At 33.4% G+C, this 20,076-nt stretch overlaps 1 protein-coding gene across 10 annotated transcripts in view; it reads left to right on the top strand.

The window, feature by feature from the left end:
• LOC132793945 (protein boule) overlaps positions 1-18,160 on the top strand; it is a 34,376-nt gene extending 16,216 nt beyond the window's left edge. For 2 of the 10 annotated variants that reach the window (XM_060804115.1, XM_060804116.1), the window contains 7 exons: positions 1,482-1,989; positions 3,019-3,172; positions 10,442-10,501; positions 10,574-10,691; positions 10,938-11,029; positions 12,520-12,553; positions 17,026-18,160. In XM_060804115.1, coding sequence (XP_060660098.1) covers positions 1,868-1,989; positions 3,019-3,172; positions 10,442-10,501; positions 10,574-10,691; positions 10,938-11,029; positions 12,520-12,553; positions 17,026-17,156 — 711 coding nt within the window. In that variant the 5' untranslated portion in view covers positions 1,482-1,867 and the 3' untranslated portion in view covers positions 17,157-18,160. Of the gene's footprint in view, positions 1-1,481; positions 1,990-3,018; positions 3,173-10,441; positions 10,502-10,573; positions 10,692-10,937; positions 11,030-12,519; positions 12,556-12,939; positions 13,164-13,537; positions 16,789-17,010 lie in introns of those variants that run through there. The other 8 variants (XM_060804118.1, XM_060804121.1, XM_060804119.1 and 5 more) reach the window with 8 other exon arrangements.
• Positions 18,161-20,076: the final 1,916 nt, after the last annotated feature.

Raw genomic sequence — 20,076 nt, 5'->3', positions numbered from 1 at the left:
GATGGGCATTTTAATAATGCAGTTGCTCATACAATTTAACGACTGCTCTACGAGAAGATTGTCTGTGTGTGTGTCTGTCTTTATCATTTGGCCAGGGCGCAAATGAAGTGCTTCCAAATTTCATAATATTCATGTAAATAATTAAAAACTCAACACACTAATCTTTATGCTTCTTTGGATGCCAAGATGCTTGCCTTTTTGTGCTGTATTCCTGCTCTTTTGGATATTGCCATGATTTATGTCAGGGGCACTTAGGAAAAAGCTTTTACTTGGCGTAGTTTTCACTTTTTCTTCTTATTTTCCTTCTTTCCTTCGTTTTTCTTCCCTGTGTGGGCGTTGAGCTGCTTCGAGTTGTTTTCCTCTCCGACGTCTAAAAATAAAAGTAAAAATTGTGAAAAACATTTTGGAAATGTGACGCGATTTAATGAGAGAAAGAAAGATAGAACTATGACAGATACAGATACAACAACCAAATTCAACAGATACATCTCGTATAGCTTTATTAGCTCTGCTGTTGTGTGTTTATATTTAGTTTAGTGTTTTATGTGTTTGATTTATGCGAATTTCTAATTTATGTTTTGAGCTACATTGTGTGGCAAAATTTTTGGCTCAAACAGCGAGCAGCGAACAGCGAAATGAGCCACACAAAATCACGTGTAGACACAAATTAGATAGCTGCAAACGCCATCGAGACATTTCCGATATAAATGTACTTTTATTTCTCGGGAATTTGGAATCGATTTGGACTTATACATTGTTAATGAAAATATAATTATGATACAAACACACGCATACACATTTGGCGATAAGTGACAACCTCATGATTGAAGAGGGAGGCGGGGCAGATAAAAGTAGAACACATGTCACACACATACACACAAACACACATGCAAATGCAACGTTGGATATAGATATAAGATATATATCTCACATCCAATTCCTTGGGCGAACATGTTAAATGCCTTCACTAATTGAAGTCTCTTGTGCTGTGTGTATCTTGTTGTATCTGTATCTCTAGCCTAGCTAAAGTATCTAAAGTGTGTGCATCGCATTGTGAGATACAACAATTATTTTGGCCATTTCATTGTTGACAGTCTGCTGTTCGTGTCTGCTTCTCTGATTCTACTTTTGCTGTTGTGGCTGTTGTTAAATTTAAACACGCTGCGCTATTTGCTTGTCGAGAGTCGAGAGTTGTCGCTGTTGCTGTTGCTGTGTTTTGTTGCTGCTCGGCTGAAGGTGAATTTATGGCGCACACATGTGTCTCGCACTAAGAAAAAGAGACTGTGCTCTCTCTCTCTCGCTCTGTGGCTGCTGAGTTTTCCCTCTCGCGTGGTTGACATATGTCTCTGGCCTCTGGGACAAAAATAGACTGCATTTCGTTATGTAGGGGGCAATTTTACATTTCAAAACTCACAACACAAGATCTTTACGTATATTTTATTCTAACTCTTTTTTCTTTTGCTCTCTCTCTCTCTTTACAGTTGTGCATAAAGGAAAAAATTTAGTAAAATTCATAGCAAAAAGCTGGAAAAGGCCAAGAAAAGCGAAGCCGTGACGTGACGAGAGAGAGACGTGTTGTGTTAAAAGAGGATCCAGAGATATAGTTATATACATGCATGTTCGACCGGACTAAGGCGACAAAACAACAACCACAACAACAGCAATAGCAATAGCAACAACAACAACTGCAGCGCACACCACTGAGCAAAAGAGATAGATAGAGAGAGAGAGAGAGAGATAAGAAGTCTGCTCTTAGACACGAGAGACGATATTTTTTCGGTTTTGCTAGTGCCCAAGCGATTGGAGGAACAGCCTCAAGATTCTGCCCTTCGGAGCCAACTTTCGTCTGGAGACGACACCAGCCGAGATGCACAAGATCACAGCCGCACCGGCTGCTGCCACAGCGCCCGCCGGCGCCCTCGAGGCGCCACTTGCGGCACCCAAATACGGCACACTCATACCCAATCGCATCTTTGTGGGCGGCATAAGGTGAGCACTGAAAAAACTTTTGTATAAAAGTACTTTAAATGAGTTCTATTGCTTTGAAATCCATTTTCACACACTTTCCTATCAAGCACACAATCAATTTTTGAATAAACAAACATATGCAAAGATTTCATTTGAAGAATATCAATTGGTTATTGTTAATTGAATAGATGTGTCTGCAAGTTAATAATACTCTTACCACTTAGTGCTTTAAAATGTTTTTCATATAATAACATTCATAATGAGATCAATATTCATAATAAGTGATTAATATTTCTTTATTTAATTGATATTATTTATAAAATTATACATTTTGTTATTTTGTATTACTTTTTCGATGTTTCTTGCCTTAAAAAATATTCCTTGTATTCGATATAATAATTTAATAATCACAATTATCAATTCAATTGTTTTTAAATGGAAAATTCAAAAACACTTTAAAATACTCCCTATACAACTGAAAAAACTTTAAAATTATTCCTTTCATTTTAAATTAAGAATTATAAAACAAATTATAGTTGATGCGTAGTAAGTTCCAATTTTAAAGAATTCCATAGACAAATAGTCTCATTATTGCGATTTAACATTTTAAAAGCTTCTTGGTATATTGTACGAGTAAATGGCATATTTTTAAAAAAAATAATAAATATATCAAATATAGCTTTCGGTATATATTTTATTACTTTATTATTTCGAAAAAATAGTAAATGAATATATATAGCTTTCAGTATATTGTATTTAGTATATAAATTAGATCACAAATACTGAAATATTTTTGCGATCGAGCACTCTTGTCTATAGCTTTCTGTAACTTGTTTATATTTAATAATGCGTGTGGTATATATTGTACATGGTATATTTTGATTGAATTAGTAAATTAATATACCAAATACAGCTTTCGGTATATTTTAATGTATTCAGTATATTAATTCTGTATATTTTACGAATAATACCGCAATGCTTTGCAGTAAAGCACACGTTTGATTTTAATGATCCAGTCTTAACTAACCTTTCCTTTTCTATCACGTTTAGCGGCGACACCACCGAGGCGGATCTGACGCGCGTGTTCAGCGCCTATGGAACTGTGAAGAGTACAAAGATCATTGTGGATCGCGCTGGCGTCAGCAAGGGCTACGGCTTTGTCACATTCGAGACGGAGCAGGAGGCGCAAAGACTGCAGGCCGATGTAAGTAGAAGCCAACTCCAATCTATGCTGTGTTGCTAATGTCGCCTGTGTTATCGAATTATTCGATTAATATTTTTTTTACGATGCTTTTTGTCGTGTGCGACGCCTCACACAAATACACACACACTACACTTCACTCTACACACACACACATACACACACACCCTTACTGGAAGAGTATATGTATGTGAAACGATATATATATCTATATATAATGTGCCTCCGATCTTTTAGGGCATTAGCTGACCCAACAACATCACCAGCAGCAGCTCTGCGATGAACAATTGCTCTCTTTCATATTGAGCGTGTCATTAGTTATCGATAACTATTTATCGATGATGTGTATCGACGACGGATGAAAAAAACCCGACGGCACTCTCTCTTCGTGTAATTCTCTTATGTATTTCTGTATTTCTTCTAATTGCGTTTTTGTTGAGTTACGTTTCTCGAGTTACGTTTCCGTTGCGTTACGTTACGTTACGTTACATTATCATACACACACACACACCAACACACATTGCTCACTCACTCACTTAACATAGTTTTTAGTACGATACCAATTGCAAGTCCTTGTAAATGCATATATATATATACTATATAGTTATTTTTTTTAATGATGATGATGTTGATGATGGCGGCTGCTGTGCCCCGATTAATTTCGTATTTGTTGCGCCCGCCGATAAAACAAAACAAAAAAACAGCAAACGATGTGTGTGTGTTGTTTTTACCAAAAAAGTTGAGTTGCGTTCTTGCACCGTTTGTTTAATACGTTTCTTTTCTTTTTACCATATTTTCGTTTCTTTTGCTGCAAATTAAAAACTAAAATTCTTTTAGCTAATTATATAAAACGAGTCTTGAGTCTGTCCCTTTTTATAGCGTGTGTAGTAGACTCTAGTGCATAATTCTTTGCTTATAAAACAAACTATATATTATTTATATATATACTATTTATTTTCTCGATTATTGTTTAGCTCTTACATCGGTTCTTATACCCGCTCCTCATAGAGTAGAAGGGTATTATAACTGTCTGCAGGAAAAATGTATGAAACAGGCAGGAGGAAGCATCTCTGACCCTATAATAGTGTATACATACATATATTTTTGTTAAGCCGAGACGATACAGCCAATTTAGTAGTCCGCCCCAGATCTTAGAGGTACTGTAATAGAATCTTAGATGCTTTGACTGACATTCTGCTATATATTGTACTCTATTCGGTATATTTCAGTATTTTGCATGTTGGTATTCTGCCATAGAGTAGACCATATACTTTGAATGCAATATATCGATATACCAAATATTTTAGTATTTTTTCGGTATATATATAGTTTTTTTATCTAGCAATCGGGTATATATTGTACTCTTTGGCATATTTCGAATGTAAATCTATATTGATATACCAAATATAGTCTTCGGTATATTTTAGTATTTTTTCGGAATACTATTTTGGTATTCTACCATAGAGTAAAGTATATGGTAACTTTGAATGTAATATGTCGATATACCAAATATTTCAGTATTTTTTCGGTATATATATATGGTTTCTTTATCTAGCAATCGGGTATATTTTGAACTCTTTAGCATATTTGGAATGTAGATCTAAATCGATATACCAAATATATAGTCTTCGGTATATTAGTATTTTTTCGGTATATTATTTTGGTGTACCTTATACATACATTGAATATAATATGTCGTTATACCAAAAATATCTTTTGGTATATTATAGTATTTTTTGGTTTTTTCTTTGGTTAGCACTCCGGTATATATTGTACTCTTGGGAATATTTTGAATGTAAAAAAATATATACCAAATTTAGTTTTTGGTATATTTTAGCATTTTCTCAGTATATTTTTAGAATATGGTATTATTGAAAATGGGCAGCAAGTATCTCGCAGTCGATCAGAGACAGTAGTTTCTTACTTTTTTGTGGTTGGCTTTCTTATTAATAATTCTCGAGGGGGTTACCTTAAAAGTTCATTGGACGGCTGCGACCTCGGCCTAGGGAATAATAATAATAATCGAATTGCTCCCACGGCAAAAGAAAATCAACCTGGCTAAAACAGGTTACGACGACGCGTCTTGTCTAAATAAAGTCACAAGCTTTAGGGTTGGGCGCTGCTTGCAACCTTATTAGATATTGCATATACAATATATTGGCTGCCTTTTTGATTGAGCAGCATTGCATAACACAGCAGCAGCTGCTGCGCTCTCTCTGTCACTCTCTCTCTCTCTTTCGCTCAGCTGGAGGCCAGCTCCTTTTGTGTGGCATACATTAAGTGAAAAAGTTTTCCACTTGTCATTAAATGTGCATTGTTATTGCGCTGCTGGCGCTTTGCACATTTCTGTATTGCACACACACAGCCCTCTATCTTCCCCCCCTCTCCTTTCCCCTCTCGCCGTGTAGGTGTATGTGTGTGTGTATTGTTCTTGTGTCCTTAGCAAACGCCCCTAGGCAGCAAACAGCAGCAACGACAGCAGCAGCAGCAACAACAATAAGCAGCCTCCAACACAATGCTCTGCTGACTGCCATCCGTGGCAACGTTTAACGAGATTTTAATGTGCATACACAATACACATCACACACACACACACACACACACACACTCGCACACACGTGTCACTCACACACTCACACACATACACATGACTAAACATTTGCACTAATTAAATTTCGGTTATCAAAAAGTTTCATTTGTTACCAAAAAGTTTTTAAGCCGCAAACTGGCAAATAGAGAAGAAGAGAAACGTCCAAGGTTCTTCACTCGTATCCTTTTTGGCCGAGTTCGTCGTCATGCTGCTGCTACTTAATTAGCATGCTGTCTTACTCACACACACATTCGAGGTTTACACACACTCATTTCATCTACCAACAATTGTGTATATGTTTTTGATAGCACACTAAATCCACACTTTAGCATACATAATTATCCAGCCACAAACTAGAGACTTTAAACACACACTCTCACTCATTATTCAAACACTCACACTCATTATTCAAGCACACAATCAAACTTCAAAGGATACAAAATTGAAATGTTACTTTGACTCAGTTTTCCTCTTTCTCTTTTTTTTTTGGGTGCTCAAGATGCGTTTATTAATGCGCATTGCCAATGACCAACAACTGTCTCTAGGGAATGGGGGCGGAGGGGGTGTGGTCAAGCAACTGCCTGTTGTCCTTTTTATGTTTCTCTGTGTGTGTGAGTGAAGGAAACAAAAGGCTCAGGATGTCGTAGAGCAGCCCTCAAAGGGTTCTTAATTAAATTCGCTCAAGACAGCGAGACAGAAGTGGGTCTCCCCCGTTCACCCCCCACTTCACTACCCACCAACGAGTGGCTTCAACACTGTGGCCTTTTGTTCAGCGCAACGCCTTATCCTTGCTCCCTATGTGTATGTGTGTGTCTTGGACGTCTTTTATTCTTTTAAGGGGCGTCTGTTTGCCCTGCGGCGGTCAAAGGATACGCTGAAAGAAAAAGCAAAGAACACAGAACCGAGAACCAAGAACAGTGAATGAAAAAAGGCAAAATCAAAAGCAAAGAAAAGTAGGCCTCGAGTTTCTCTCTTGCTCGTTTAAAAGAACTTTAAGGCAGCAGCAGCTGTTGTTGTCCGCAAACATTTGCTTAGGACACGGCCACGCCCCATCATCGAGAGGTGGGCGGACGGACAAGCGGACGGTCGTGCTTTGTGTTGGCTTTTCATGCATTTCAAGTGCAAATCGCTGCGGCTATCAGCGACTAATTGCCAATTAAAGATAAACTGACCCATGTACAACGAACAACGAGCATAACAGAGGCAGTCAAGACAGTCACGACAAACGGACGGACAGACAGACGGATTCAAGATGGCCACCCATTAAATGGCCGACGGAATTTTGCGGCAAATAGCGATGGCACTTCGCCATCGATTGTGTCGAGAGAGTGAGAGAGTGAAGTCTACTATAGATATTTGTGGATTGTGGCGCATTCTCTGTGGTCATAATAGCTTATGATGAGCCATAGACTACATACAACCTTATAAGCAGCTTTACAGTAAGAGTTGATACTTTCAGCTCGTTAGTATTTGTTGAGGTCTCGAAGGTATTTGGCGCTAGATATTTTTAAAAAGAATATTATATAATATAAGCTGCTTTTAAAAGCAACACTCTTCATTTAGTATCACTGATTGCCAAGCTAAACCTTTTTGTAGATATTAATAGAAAAATTAGATTGTAGATATTGCAATTTAAGTCGGTATTTAAACATTGGATGTATCAGTTAGTACTTCATTTAAAGCGCATAACGCTAATGTAATTAGGGATGGTTTAAATATAAATTAGAAGATATTTTTCATTTATAACATATGTGAGATTCTAGAGCTTGTAACAAAAAACAGTATTTTAACCCATCAGCTATTTTTGGATGTAGCTGTTTGTACTTCATTTAAAGCAATTAAAGCTAATGGTATTGTTAATATTTTAAACGGAAAGTAGAAATTGCTATTAAGCAGAAACATTCTTCAATTACTATTGCCAAGTTGAAATTTTTTGAGCTATTGCGAGATTGAAGATTGAGAGATTGGCTTTAAATAAACTACAAATTGGTATATTCAAAAAAAGATAGGGAAAAGGGATATTTTCAAAACTAGAAGCTTCTTTTAAAACGAGACATTCTCCATTCTGTCCATGTTTTTTGGTAATACGAAAGATTTTCGAGATTGGAGCTTTTCAATATCAATATCTATATCTGTATCATTTGGAAGCTTCAGTTCACCTTTTTTTTTTAACGGAATGTTGAAATTTCTTCTAAAACCAACAGTGATATCACTAAATATTTATATAAAAGATTTGAGAATTTCAATATGGCAATTTAAAGACAGTATCTTTTAACCTTTAACCCAACTAGTTCTAGTTCTAGTTTGAAGTTTGTTCAAAGCGATTGATTGATTGGAAAGTAGAACTGGCTTTATTATCAATAGTTGCCAAGATTTCTAATATTGTAAAGCAAAAAGCAAACTTTTCAATATTGCAGTATATATCGGATTTAATCGGATTAAAATACTAAATAAATACTGTACAGTTTTTACTTCGCTTAAAGCCGATGTCGATTTGTTAATAGAGCAAATATTGCAAATAAAAATACTTGTTAAACCTTATTGGCAATACCTAGCTTTTGATGTTCCACTTTGTGCTTTATTAGTGTCGCTTTGAGATTGTCGATTAATCGTACCCCTCAGTTATATTGCTGTATAGTATGCTAGCTTTTGATGTTCCAGCTGTTCGTACTTGATTTAAAGCGCTTTCAAGCCGTTGTCGATTGCGCATATTTGATGCAGAGTGAATGCCATTTCAATGGCATTCTAATGCTACTAAAATGGACTCGAAATGCTCTTCAGCATATGGAGCAATTAGTGAGCTTATAAAGAGGTAGCAAAGCTTAGGCAAATGTCAAAAGCAGCTTAGATATTTGTGCCACAAGAGTCAGGTGAATTGAACAGGAGCGCAGGAGTAGCATCAGCATATGGTAAAGCACTCTCAATCTGAATAAATTAAAATGCGTAGTAAGGAAACAAGTGATTAAAAGAGCAGCTAAAACAAGCGACTAACAAAGGTCATAAAATGAAGCTCTGAATTTGTATATTTTCATAAATATTTTACGCCATTTGATATAAAACAATTTGACAAAATTAAAATATTAAAAATAATGAAAATTAAAATTAAATATAATAATATGAATAAAACAATAAATAATATATTTATAAATAAATAATAATAATAAATTAATAACAAAGAATGATGATAAAAACAAAATACTAAAATAACATACTAAATAATAAAATATTATAAGAAATAAAATACTAAATACTAAATAATTCATTATAAATTAAAATATATGTAAAAATACTAAATACTAAAATAAAATACTAAATAGTTAAAAAAATACTAAATATTTCATCATACATTTTTGGAAAATAAAAAAATGAAATACAGTATTAAATTAAAATACTAAATACTAAATTAAAACACTAAATTCATAGAATACTAAATTGCTTAATACTAAATAATTCATCATAAATTCTTAAATTTAAAGAAAATACTAAAATAAAATACTAAATATTTGAATAAAATAGAATAATCGATATTAAATTTATTACACATCTTTGAAATATATGAAAATAATAAAAAAGAAATAAAATAAAATACTAAATAATTCAATAAAATACCAAATAAAATACTAAATGGTTAAATAATTCTTCACAAATATGAAAATATGCAAAAGTTCGAGCTCCAAAGCACAAATCATTTGAATTCACATGAGGTTGGTTAAACTAAACACTTCTTTTAATTGTAAATTACAAAATTTGGTTGATTTTTGGCAATTTGGTGTTGGCGTTTGTTACACTTAAAATTAAAACGTATTTTTACGATTACCATTTTCAAGTTGTTCTTGCGAGTGCAAAAAACTGAAATTAAAATGTGAAACACACAACGAAACGAAACGAAAGCTTGTTTTTTAAACGCTTTTCTTGAGTTGATTTATTATTCGAGTTTTAAGTTTTACAATTTTTTATGTGTTCTTTTTTTTATTTTTATGAGTTTTTGTTGTTGTTTTGTGTGCCTCGCAGATGGAAAAAAGCAAAATGAAAAACAAAAACCAAAAAGCAAATAAAACATTTGTTCATTTCGGTTACGATTCGAGCTGCAGTACATGACATTTCGTAATAAACAAATACGATATTACACACACACACACACATACTCTATAGATAATAGACTCACACACACACACGCACACATTTGTACTTTTGTGGTAATGGTATTTTTTGGCTTGGCACGTGTTTTTCTTCAATCTCTCTTGGCCAACATTTTTTGGCCTCTGCCAGCAACAGAACAAGACACAACACACAAAACAGTTCAGAGTTGATATAATAAAAGACGCCTTTTATTTAATACATAAATATTTTTGTTGGTTTTCTTTTTCCATAATTGTTCCTTATTTTTTTTTTTTTTCTTTTGGTTTTTCATTGGTTTCTTTGAGAATTTTATTGATGCTGCTGCGTTCGATTTGGATTTGAATTTGAATTTTTCCAATTTGAATTTCGTTTGGCATTGTCTGTTGATAATGCCACACACACACACACACACAATACACATAAACAAACACACACACACACACTCAAGTGAGACAAAGTTGTTAACCAAAGATTTTCTAATGCGTTTTTGCCATAACTACATATTGCTTTCTCTCTCTATCTCTTCCTCTCTTGTGTGTGCTCTCTCTCGCTCCCTCTCTCAGGGTGAATGCGTTGTGCTGCGTGATCGCAAGCTGAACATTGCACCGGCTATCAAGAAGCAGGTGAGTTTTTGATCGTATAATCTGAAATTGGAGAACGGATTTTTAATGTCTTTCTTTCTCTTTCCATCTTAGCCCAATCCGCTGCAATCGATTGTGGCCACCAATGGAGCCGTTTATTATACAACCACACCGCCGGCACCGATTAGCAACATCCCGATGGATCAGTTTGCCGCTGCCGTCTATCCGCCAGGTGAGTGTGTTATCGTTTATCGATTTGACTATCGATGAATTTCATCTCCGTCTTTGTTGAGTTCATCTTATATGAGTTCTCGTTTAGGGCTTGAGTTCGATTTAAATCAATATTTTCTTTTTTATATTCCATTTTTTTACTCTCTTTCTTCTTCTAAACACATCAAAAAATAAAAAAAAACCACCACCAACAACAACAACAATATAAAACAAATTGTATTCGCCGGACTAACTAATCCAACACCAGTTACTGACTTTACAGCCGCTGGTGTGCCAGCCATCTACCCACCTTCAGCCATGCAATATCAGCCATTCTATCAGTACTACAGCGTGCCAATGGTGAGTGAAAGCTTAAAACTCTGATATAATATTATGCGGATATATATATATAAGATTAGTTAACAGATTTGTGATGTGCAGCACGTAGAATTAAGGCTAGTAGTAAGAAAGCAAGAGCATGGCTATTTGACTAGAAGTAGACAAATGATTTAAAGATAATGAAGGATACAAGATTGTTACCAAAGGTTAAATAAATTGAGCTAAATTTTTAAAAGTATTACCAATATTTATATTTGGTATAATGATATTACCAAATATGTATATTTGGTATAATGATATTACCAAATATGTATATCTGGTATATTGATATTACCAAATATGGTATATTTGGTATATTGATATTACCAAATATGTTTATTTGGTATATTGATATTACCAAAATGAATATTTGGTATATTGATATTACGAAAATGTATATTTGGTATATTGATATTACGAAAATGTATGTATATTTGGTATATTGATATTAACAAATTTTATTTGGTATATTGATATTAACAAATTTTATTTGGTATATTGATATTACCAAAATGTATATTTGCTATATTGATATTGCCAAATATGTATATCTGGTATATTGATATTGCTAAATATGTATATCTGGTGTATTGATATTACCATATACTATGTATATCTGGTATATCAATATAAACACATTTTAGTAAAAATTATTTAGTATTCTTGTTTCTACCACAGAGCAAAAACTTCCCATATAAATGGATTACAGTTTAAATTTGAGTTGAAAATTAATATTTGACTAGAATTAGATTTATTACATTATTATTTAAATATAATTAAGGCTACAGTTACCATAGCACACCAATGTAATATTTGGCTGCAATTATTATATTTATATATTTATATTGATAGCTAATATGCAATACATAAAAATGTCATTAGGGAGTTAGTGAGATATCTGAAATACTTACAGAATGAAAAGTATGAAACTTGATTACTTCTAGGAAATTATTTAAATTACAGCTTGTAAATATTTATATGGGTATACAAAAAAATGATTCATTTGATAAAGCACGTAAAAAAAATAATAAATTTATGTGTATATAGAAAAACCCAGCTGAATTTAAATTATATGCTTCACATAATTACTATATCGAAACAATTGCAAATCTATGTTTGTACCTCTCATTTCAATGTTGACCATTCTATTTGCTTTCAACCGAGTGCTGAAAAGCAAATTGGGAAAATAATTGTGAATCATGCAAGCAAAACGAATCGAAATAGAAATATTGAAAATTACTTGTCTAGTTATATTGTGACAAAATATAGAAGAGAGCTAGCTCAATAGCATAGCTAAAATAATTGCATATTGCGAATAGGAGCAACGTAATAGCTAGGTAACGGGCCAACCGCCAATAGATGGCGCCAACAGGAAGCGCAGTGCATTGTATATACTTTGATTTTTGTTTTCTGCTGAAGCATTTTAATTAAACGTCAAACGTTTTTCTTCTCTCTTTTGCTTTCTTTCACAGAATGTACCCACCATTTGGCCTCCGAATTATCAAGGTAATTAAAGTGCAGTGCAGCACTCACTCAACTCAACTCTACTCTCCACTACTCTCCATTCTCCACTCTCACAATCCGGTAGCTACTAGCTCAGTTTACACTCACACGCTGCTGCCTGTGTGTAAAACAAGAACAACAACAACAACATCAAGAACAAGAACACCGCTTGCATCTCACTCTCTCTCTATTTTGTCACCACCTGAAGCTTGTTCTCGCTCGCTCGCTCCGCTGTAAAAACAAATTTGTCGTTTGTCGTTATATTTAGATGTAGATTTCTTTCCACACACCTCTTCTTTACGCTTTGTTTTTCTTTTCTTTTCATTCTTTACTTCGTTCGGTTTTTGCTGCACAACAACTACAACAACAACAACATTGAACGCCCAAAGGTTAAATACAACCATTTAAAAACAACTAGAACAACAACAACCAGAACAACAACTAGAACAACAACAACAAAAAAACAAATTTTCGTAGTCGCCAAATTTTACGTTGAGAAAAGCTGCCCGAACAACAACAACAAAATACCACAGCAATTACAACAACAACAAGCAACAGCAACTGATGCAACAACAACAACAAATACTGCTGCCACAACAACTACAACAACAACGATGATGCTCTTCGATTCTCCCTCCTTCGCACTCCACAGAAACAACAACAACCACAACAACAGCAAACAGCAACAATTAATTAGTTTTAATTTTAATTGCATAATTAATTTATACTTTTAGTTTATTTTAATTTAACACACACACACACATACGCATACGCATACATATGCACGCTTTAGGCGCTAGGAGAAAATTTTTTTTGATTTTTAGCTGATTTTGTGTGGCCATTTAATTAATTAATTAATTATTGTGTATTTTTGGCGCTTGATTGTAAATGTAGCACACACATACACATACATATATGTAGTACACACACACTGGCAGTATTGTAGATGTATCGTGTTTGAACATGTTCTTCGACTGTTTCTTGTAGGCATTTATCCCTGTTAACTTTGAGGATGCAGCAACAACTACAACTACAACAACAACCACAACTACGATAACAAGCGCAACAGCGACAACAACAACAGCAATAGCAAATAGTGCTGCTACTAACTACAACAACAACAACAACAAGCACAAACATGTACTACAACAAAGCATTAATAGAATTTATACACGGCAGCTGCTGCCCAAAAGAAAAGAAGCGACAGCAACACAAAATCATAGAGAATGAGAGAAGAGGAGCTACTCAATACACACACACATAAGCTAGACAAGGATAGACACACCACCACACACACACACAGCGTATAAGCAGCTTATGTTTTCAGTTGATAGAACAGGCCAAGGGAAGCGTATTTCGGGGAAAGGGAAAAGGAAAGGGGAAGCGTATTTGGGGGCTGGAGACTGACAGCTTCAGTCGAAAGATTTAATAATGTGCAATTAGCGTAGTGGGAAGAAGGGGGTAGAAGTGTTTTTTGGGGGGGAAGGGCAGCAAAAGTTGCAGACAAAAAGAAAAACAAAATAGAGAAAAAACAGAACAGCAATTTGTATATTTGTGAAAGAGGACTAAAGCAGCAATAATAATGAAAGTCAGCCTATACATATACATATATATATATATAGTAGTATATTATTTATTAAAGCAGCAAAGAGAGACTGGAAGAGGAAGAAGAAGAGAAAGCTGCGGAAAGAATTTTGTATTGTGGGGTTAAAAAAAATTGGGGACAGAAAAAAGCGGGCAGCAAAACGAAAAATTAAAGACATAAATTATGCATAAATATTAATTTATATAAAAACTACATTACACGCAAACACAAACACACACACATACACATACATAAATGATAAACATATAAAAAGCAAAAGCAAATGCAAAAAAAAAAAAAAGAAGCAAACTAAGAAGCAAAAATCGTATAGAAACGCAAAAGGAAAACAAATAAACCGCAGCACAAAGCATGCGCACACACACACACACACACTACAAACACACACATACTAAAACATATATAAATAAATATATATATATATATATATATAGATATTTAAGTTAAATAGAATGAAATATATACATACTGTAAGCCAAGCAAAAAGAAAGCAAAGCAAAAAGTAAAACTGAAACGAAATTGTAGGAATAAAGTAAAAAAAAGAAAAGTAAATGAAGGAGTAACGAAATTGATAAACTAGCAAACTAAGCGGCAAAGTGTAATGAGAAAGCGAATAGCGAAAAGAAAGAAAAGGAAGAAGGAAGGCAAACCTATACAATAAAGATATTCAAAATATATGCTAGCTAAAAGAGCAAAAAGTATAAAAGTATATACAACAAAAAAAAAAAAAAAGAAAGAAAGAAAGAAAAAAAAGCAAACCACACACATATACATATACAAATACATATATATATATACATATAATATATATACTAAATATACGCCTAGAAAAAAGAGAATGAAGTGAAGAAAAGTAAAAAGTAAAAAAATAACTAAAGCAATACATAGACACTCAATAAAAAGTGTGTTACACGAGTATTTAGCTAAATACCTACATATAAAAAAACCAAAACAAAAATTACAAATAACAAAACAATTAACAAAATGTACTAAGAAAATACTGCAAATAAAATACTACAAACTAAGCAAAAGGAAAAGTGAGAAGAACGAAATTAATATGAATAATGAGACAAACAAAATCTCCGTTTTGTTTTTCATGATTTGTTTTTGATATAAAACTCTTTTTTCTGTTACGAGAATCTATTGTTAAATCTTGGCATACAAACAAAAACTAAATTATTTGCGGATGGAGTGGGAAGGCGAAAAAGAAAGAAAGCAGCGGCAACGAAAAGCGGCAAAAACGAAATGAAATTGGTGCAAAATAGAAATTATATTTGTAAATTGCATTTGCCTTAACAGCAATTATTTTGGTCACACACCGAGACACGAGATACACTAACAAATCAAAAAAAAAAACCCAGCGGTTTCACAAATTTACCTGCAACAGCAGCAGCCTCCGCTCCGTGCCCCAACACACACACACACACTTGCCACACACATACAGCAATCGTTGCCGCTTGCCTCCGCCTGCTCAGCTGCCACGCCTCCGCGGTACAGTTACTTCAAAAACGAAAAAAAAAACTTGTTGACAAATTTGTAACGTTAAAAACTAAATTGTTGCATAGTTAAAAAAAAAGAAGGAAAAAACAAATTTTTAAATCGAATCGTAACAATAATTAGACAAAAACCAAAACGAATGAAAATAAAAGCAATAATTGAATAATTTATATGCTCTAGTTGAAAACTACACACACACACACACACACACAGACATGGGAATGTACTTAAAAGCCAGTCGAGGGATTTTTCAGTTTAGTTTAAATTTAATTGAAAACAGTTTTTGAGCAGAAGTTGTTAGTAGAACCTAAAAAAAAACGCACACAAATACATAAACACGTACAGGATAGCAACTAAAAAAATCCAAGGCATAACTTAAGATATATACGTGATATTTTGAAAAACAAAAAGCAAAAATTCATAAATAAATTGTTTAGGTTAAAACCAATAAATGAGAAAAAAAAAAACGAAAAGAAGATATGTATATACATATTATATACAAATGGCATAATTATTATGAACATTTTTGCTGACATACATACAAAATGAATAAGATAAATGATAATTGATAACGATAACGATAAAGTTAAAGATAACTTGTAAACTGTTTGTAACTCAATTTATTGTCTGACTTCGAGGGAAGGTTCTTAAGTTTTTACTGCGCACTGCGCTCAGTAAGCAGATTGTGTCCCATCGTCAAAAAATCTATTAAGTTTATACATGCATATAAAGAAAATAAATGAAAATATATTATATATACAATATATATATATATATATAGTGAATATTTATATTGTGTATACTACCATATACATGCATAAATACAATATATATACATATAACGAAAAAGAAAAATCAACACAAATTAGTCAAAAAAGGAATGAAGAAAAAATAAACAAAAAAATAAAAATAAAAGTAAAAATATATATATCATAGCAAAAGGCATAAACTGTAAGCATAAGAAATGGAAAAACAAAAAACAAATATATACATACATTATATATATATATTTTAAACTAAAAATCAACTGATTAAAACAACACGTTTTTAGTGCTAAGTAAAAAAAACCTACCTACAAAATAAAAGAAGAAACAAAAAAAAAACGAAATAAAAAAATCAGCTCTACATACACACACATCATCACAATTATTTAACAACTATATAAGAAGAAGACACACACATTATAAAGCGAGAGAAAAGAAAAAAGAGCTAAACAAAAAAATAGCAGCAACACAATAAAGCAACAGCTACTTAATAATTTTTAGCAAAATGCAAAACTACAGAACAGCAAAAAAAATACAATACTTTTCTCTTTTGATTTCTTTAATTTTTTTAATTTGCAATTTTTTTTTATGTTGGTGTTGGTTTCAACTAGACGCACAGCCGCCGATGCAACATCATGGACAGCCGCATGCCGCTTGGGAGTTCGATGATGGCAGCAATGCCAACAATCGCGGCAACAGCAAGAGCAACATTTCGGTGACCAATTGGCGCATGTCCATGTAAAGAAAAGAAAAACAAACAAAAAATGGCAGAAGACAAAAGAAGACAGAAGAAAAAACGAGCACTAAAAACATCCACAATCCACATAGCAATATCAAAACCAAAACAAGCGCAAAAGCCACAAAGCAACTAAACAGCAAAACAAACAACATCAGCAATCATTAGGAAAAGTGGCGCGCAACAAACAAACAAACCAAACAAACAACAAAACGTTCATAATATTTTTTCATTACTTTGATTTACCGAGAGTTCAAATTGTTTCTATTGTTTTCGTTAAGCGTTTCTAAATGTTTCGATATATTTTGTGTTTGTAAGACCAGAATTTCAATCGGGGCTGCAGCCAAAGACGGAAGCGTGATCAAAAAGAAAGAAGAAGCAGAATATCAGATCAGATATCAGGATTAAGCAAGCAAGAAACATCTTCAACAAAAGGGGGGAACAAACCAAAAACAAAAAATCGAAAAAAATCTAAACCAAAGCATATCCAAACTTCTTCAAAAATTACGCAAAAAACACAAGCCAAGATAAATATCTCTCCTCCCCCTCCCCATCATCGTCATACAGATCGAGAGAACAACAACAACTTGTTATCCTTTGCCTCTTAGCTTCAGCTGTGGCCCCATTGAGTAGGATTTTAAAAAACAGATCACAGAACTAACAACAACAACAGCAACATCCCAAACAGAACGTTTTCAAGCCAACAAATATGTGTTTCGGGTTCAGTTTTTCTGGCGTTCCGATTATAAAAGTAGTTTTTATACAGATCTGTATATATATATATATTATATGTGTGTATAATTGGCCTACACTTTCCCAAAATTTGTAACGTTTCTTATTATATATATATCTCTGTACTTTCTCACTCATCCCCAAAATTTCGTTTCCTCCCCTAATTTGTGTGTGCGTAATAATTATATGTGTGTATAGAAAGTTTTTTCTAAATTTCAAAGTTGACATCAAATATTTCATCAATTGTAAAACTGAAATAAAAAGAGCCCGAAACGAGATTTTACTTTTATTTACTTATTTTCATTTAACACCAACACGAATACACGCTGCGTATGCGTAATATTCGCATACGTAGCGAGGCGGCAATAAGAGAAAAAAAACTGTAGCATACTTTCAGGACGCATTCAAGTGAAACGTGCAACGAATCTTTTGTGTAGCCAAAAAGCAAGAACAACAATTTCGATGAGAATTATACGATTTAAATAGAAAAGAGTTGAATTATATAAACGGTTGTGTCAAATTAGCTCTTAAACAAAATACTTAAATTACTTCGAAAATAGAAACAGCAACAAAATATATATGTGCAAAGCTCAGTTGATAAATGATATATAGTTGATAAAATGAAAATAGCAAGCTGAATTAGTCATTCGATTTTCCATTTAGACTCGCCTGCGAAAATGGATATTTTTTGGTCAGTCGAGCGCCTACTTAGCACCTAATCAACAAATAAAATACATATGCATATAGACATAACTGTAAATGTACATATAAGAAGAAGAAGAAAATCAAGCCTCTATATGTAATCTGAATGTAGTTCAATTATAATTGTAATTATCATTTATTTGCTAAACAAAAAGAAAACTCTCTTGAAAAACTCTCTCACAACTCTTCCGAAGCGAACAAAAGGATATATAATTGATAACTATACATATATATATGTGTATATATATACATCTATATAGATCGTATAATCTTAACAATATACAAAACGAAATAAATATATATATATATCTATGAGTGTACCAGAACAATATCTCGATGGCGTCGTAAAACCGAAACAAAAAATATTTATTAAATTAAAACCAAAAAAAAAAGTCATCGTTTTTACATAAGAAGAACAAAAAAACTGCATTTTTTAAAGAAAAAACGTCTACGTGTGAATTGAATAAACCTTATATACTACATACATATATATACACATATACATATATATACATATTACATATATATATATAGTGTATATAGTGTATATATGTATGCATTTTATTAAATATACATACATACACAAGTCAAGAGCAGCAGCAGATTTTTTGATAACAAAACAATTCGAGCGCGCGTGCCGCACTTGCCACATGCCACATAGAGAAACAGAGCTTGCAACACGTTGCAAGCGAACCTTCCTCCTCCCCCACCCACTCCACCCCCTCCTCTTCGCTTCTCGTTGAGTGTCTTTCTGCCTGTGTGTTGTGCGTTAAAACGTTTTTTGAAGTAAAATTTAATTTACACAAGACTGACGCTAAAAAAAAAGAATAACTAAAAACAAAAATATTAATTAAAACCAAAAAAAAAAGTGTTTACGAATTTTTCAAATGCCACACACAGGTGACGCTCGCGAACGTTGCAAGTTACGATTAATGAGGGAGGGAGGCAAGGCAAGGGGGAAGGGAAGCGAAGGGTTTTGAAGCAACTGTGTTGCAAGTGGCAGGCAGAAAGAGTTTGTTAAAGAGTTTGGGGATTTTGAGGTTGAAAGCGGAGCGGGAAAAAGAAGTTGTGTGGCAAGTTGTCGGCGTTTGTGGCGCGTTTATATGGTTATATTATATTGTATTTAATAAATGGAAAACCTGAGATATATATTATATATATTTATATTTACAGAACGAACAAAATATACAGTGTTATTTTTATGATATTGTACTTATTAGTCGACGAAGCGCAAAACGTTAAAACTGGGCATTAGAAAAACGCGGCAGCAGCATAAAGAATAATAAATAAATAAATCAATAACGATTACTAAACGAGTCGAGTAATGCATATAATAATAATAGAGAGCAATATTATGATAGACAAAACACACACACTCATACACTAGAGAATGTGATTAACACACACACACACTCATTCACTGTCCTAACCAAAATATTGTAAAATTTTGAGACGCGGCGAACGTAAGTGAATAATGAATGAATGAATTGAA

The sequence above is a fragment of the Drosophila nasuta genome, chromosome 3 (assembly GCF_023558535.2).
Source record: "Drosophila nasuta strain 15112-1781.00 chromosome 3, ASM2355853v1, whole genome shotgun sequence".
Taxonomy (NCBI): Eukaryota; Metazoa; Arthropoda; class Insecta; order Diptera; family Drosophilidae; genus Drosophila; species Drosophila nasuta.
The sequence above is the reverse complement of the archived record's forward strand: the minus strand, read 5'-3'. Positions and strand labels throughout refer to the sequence as shown.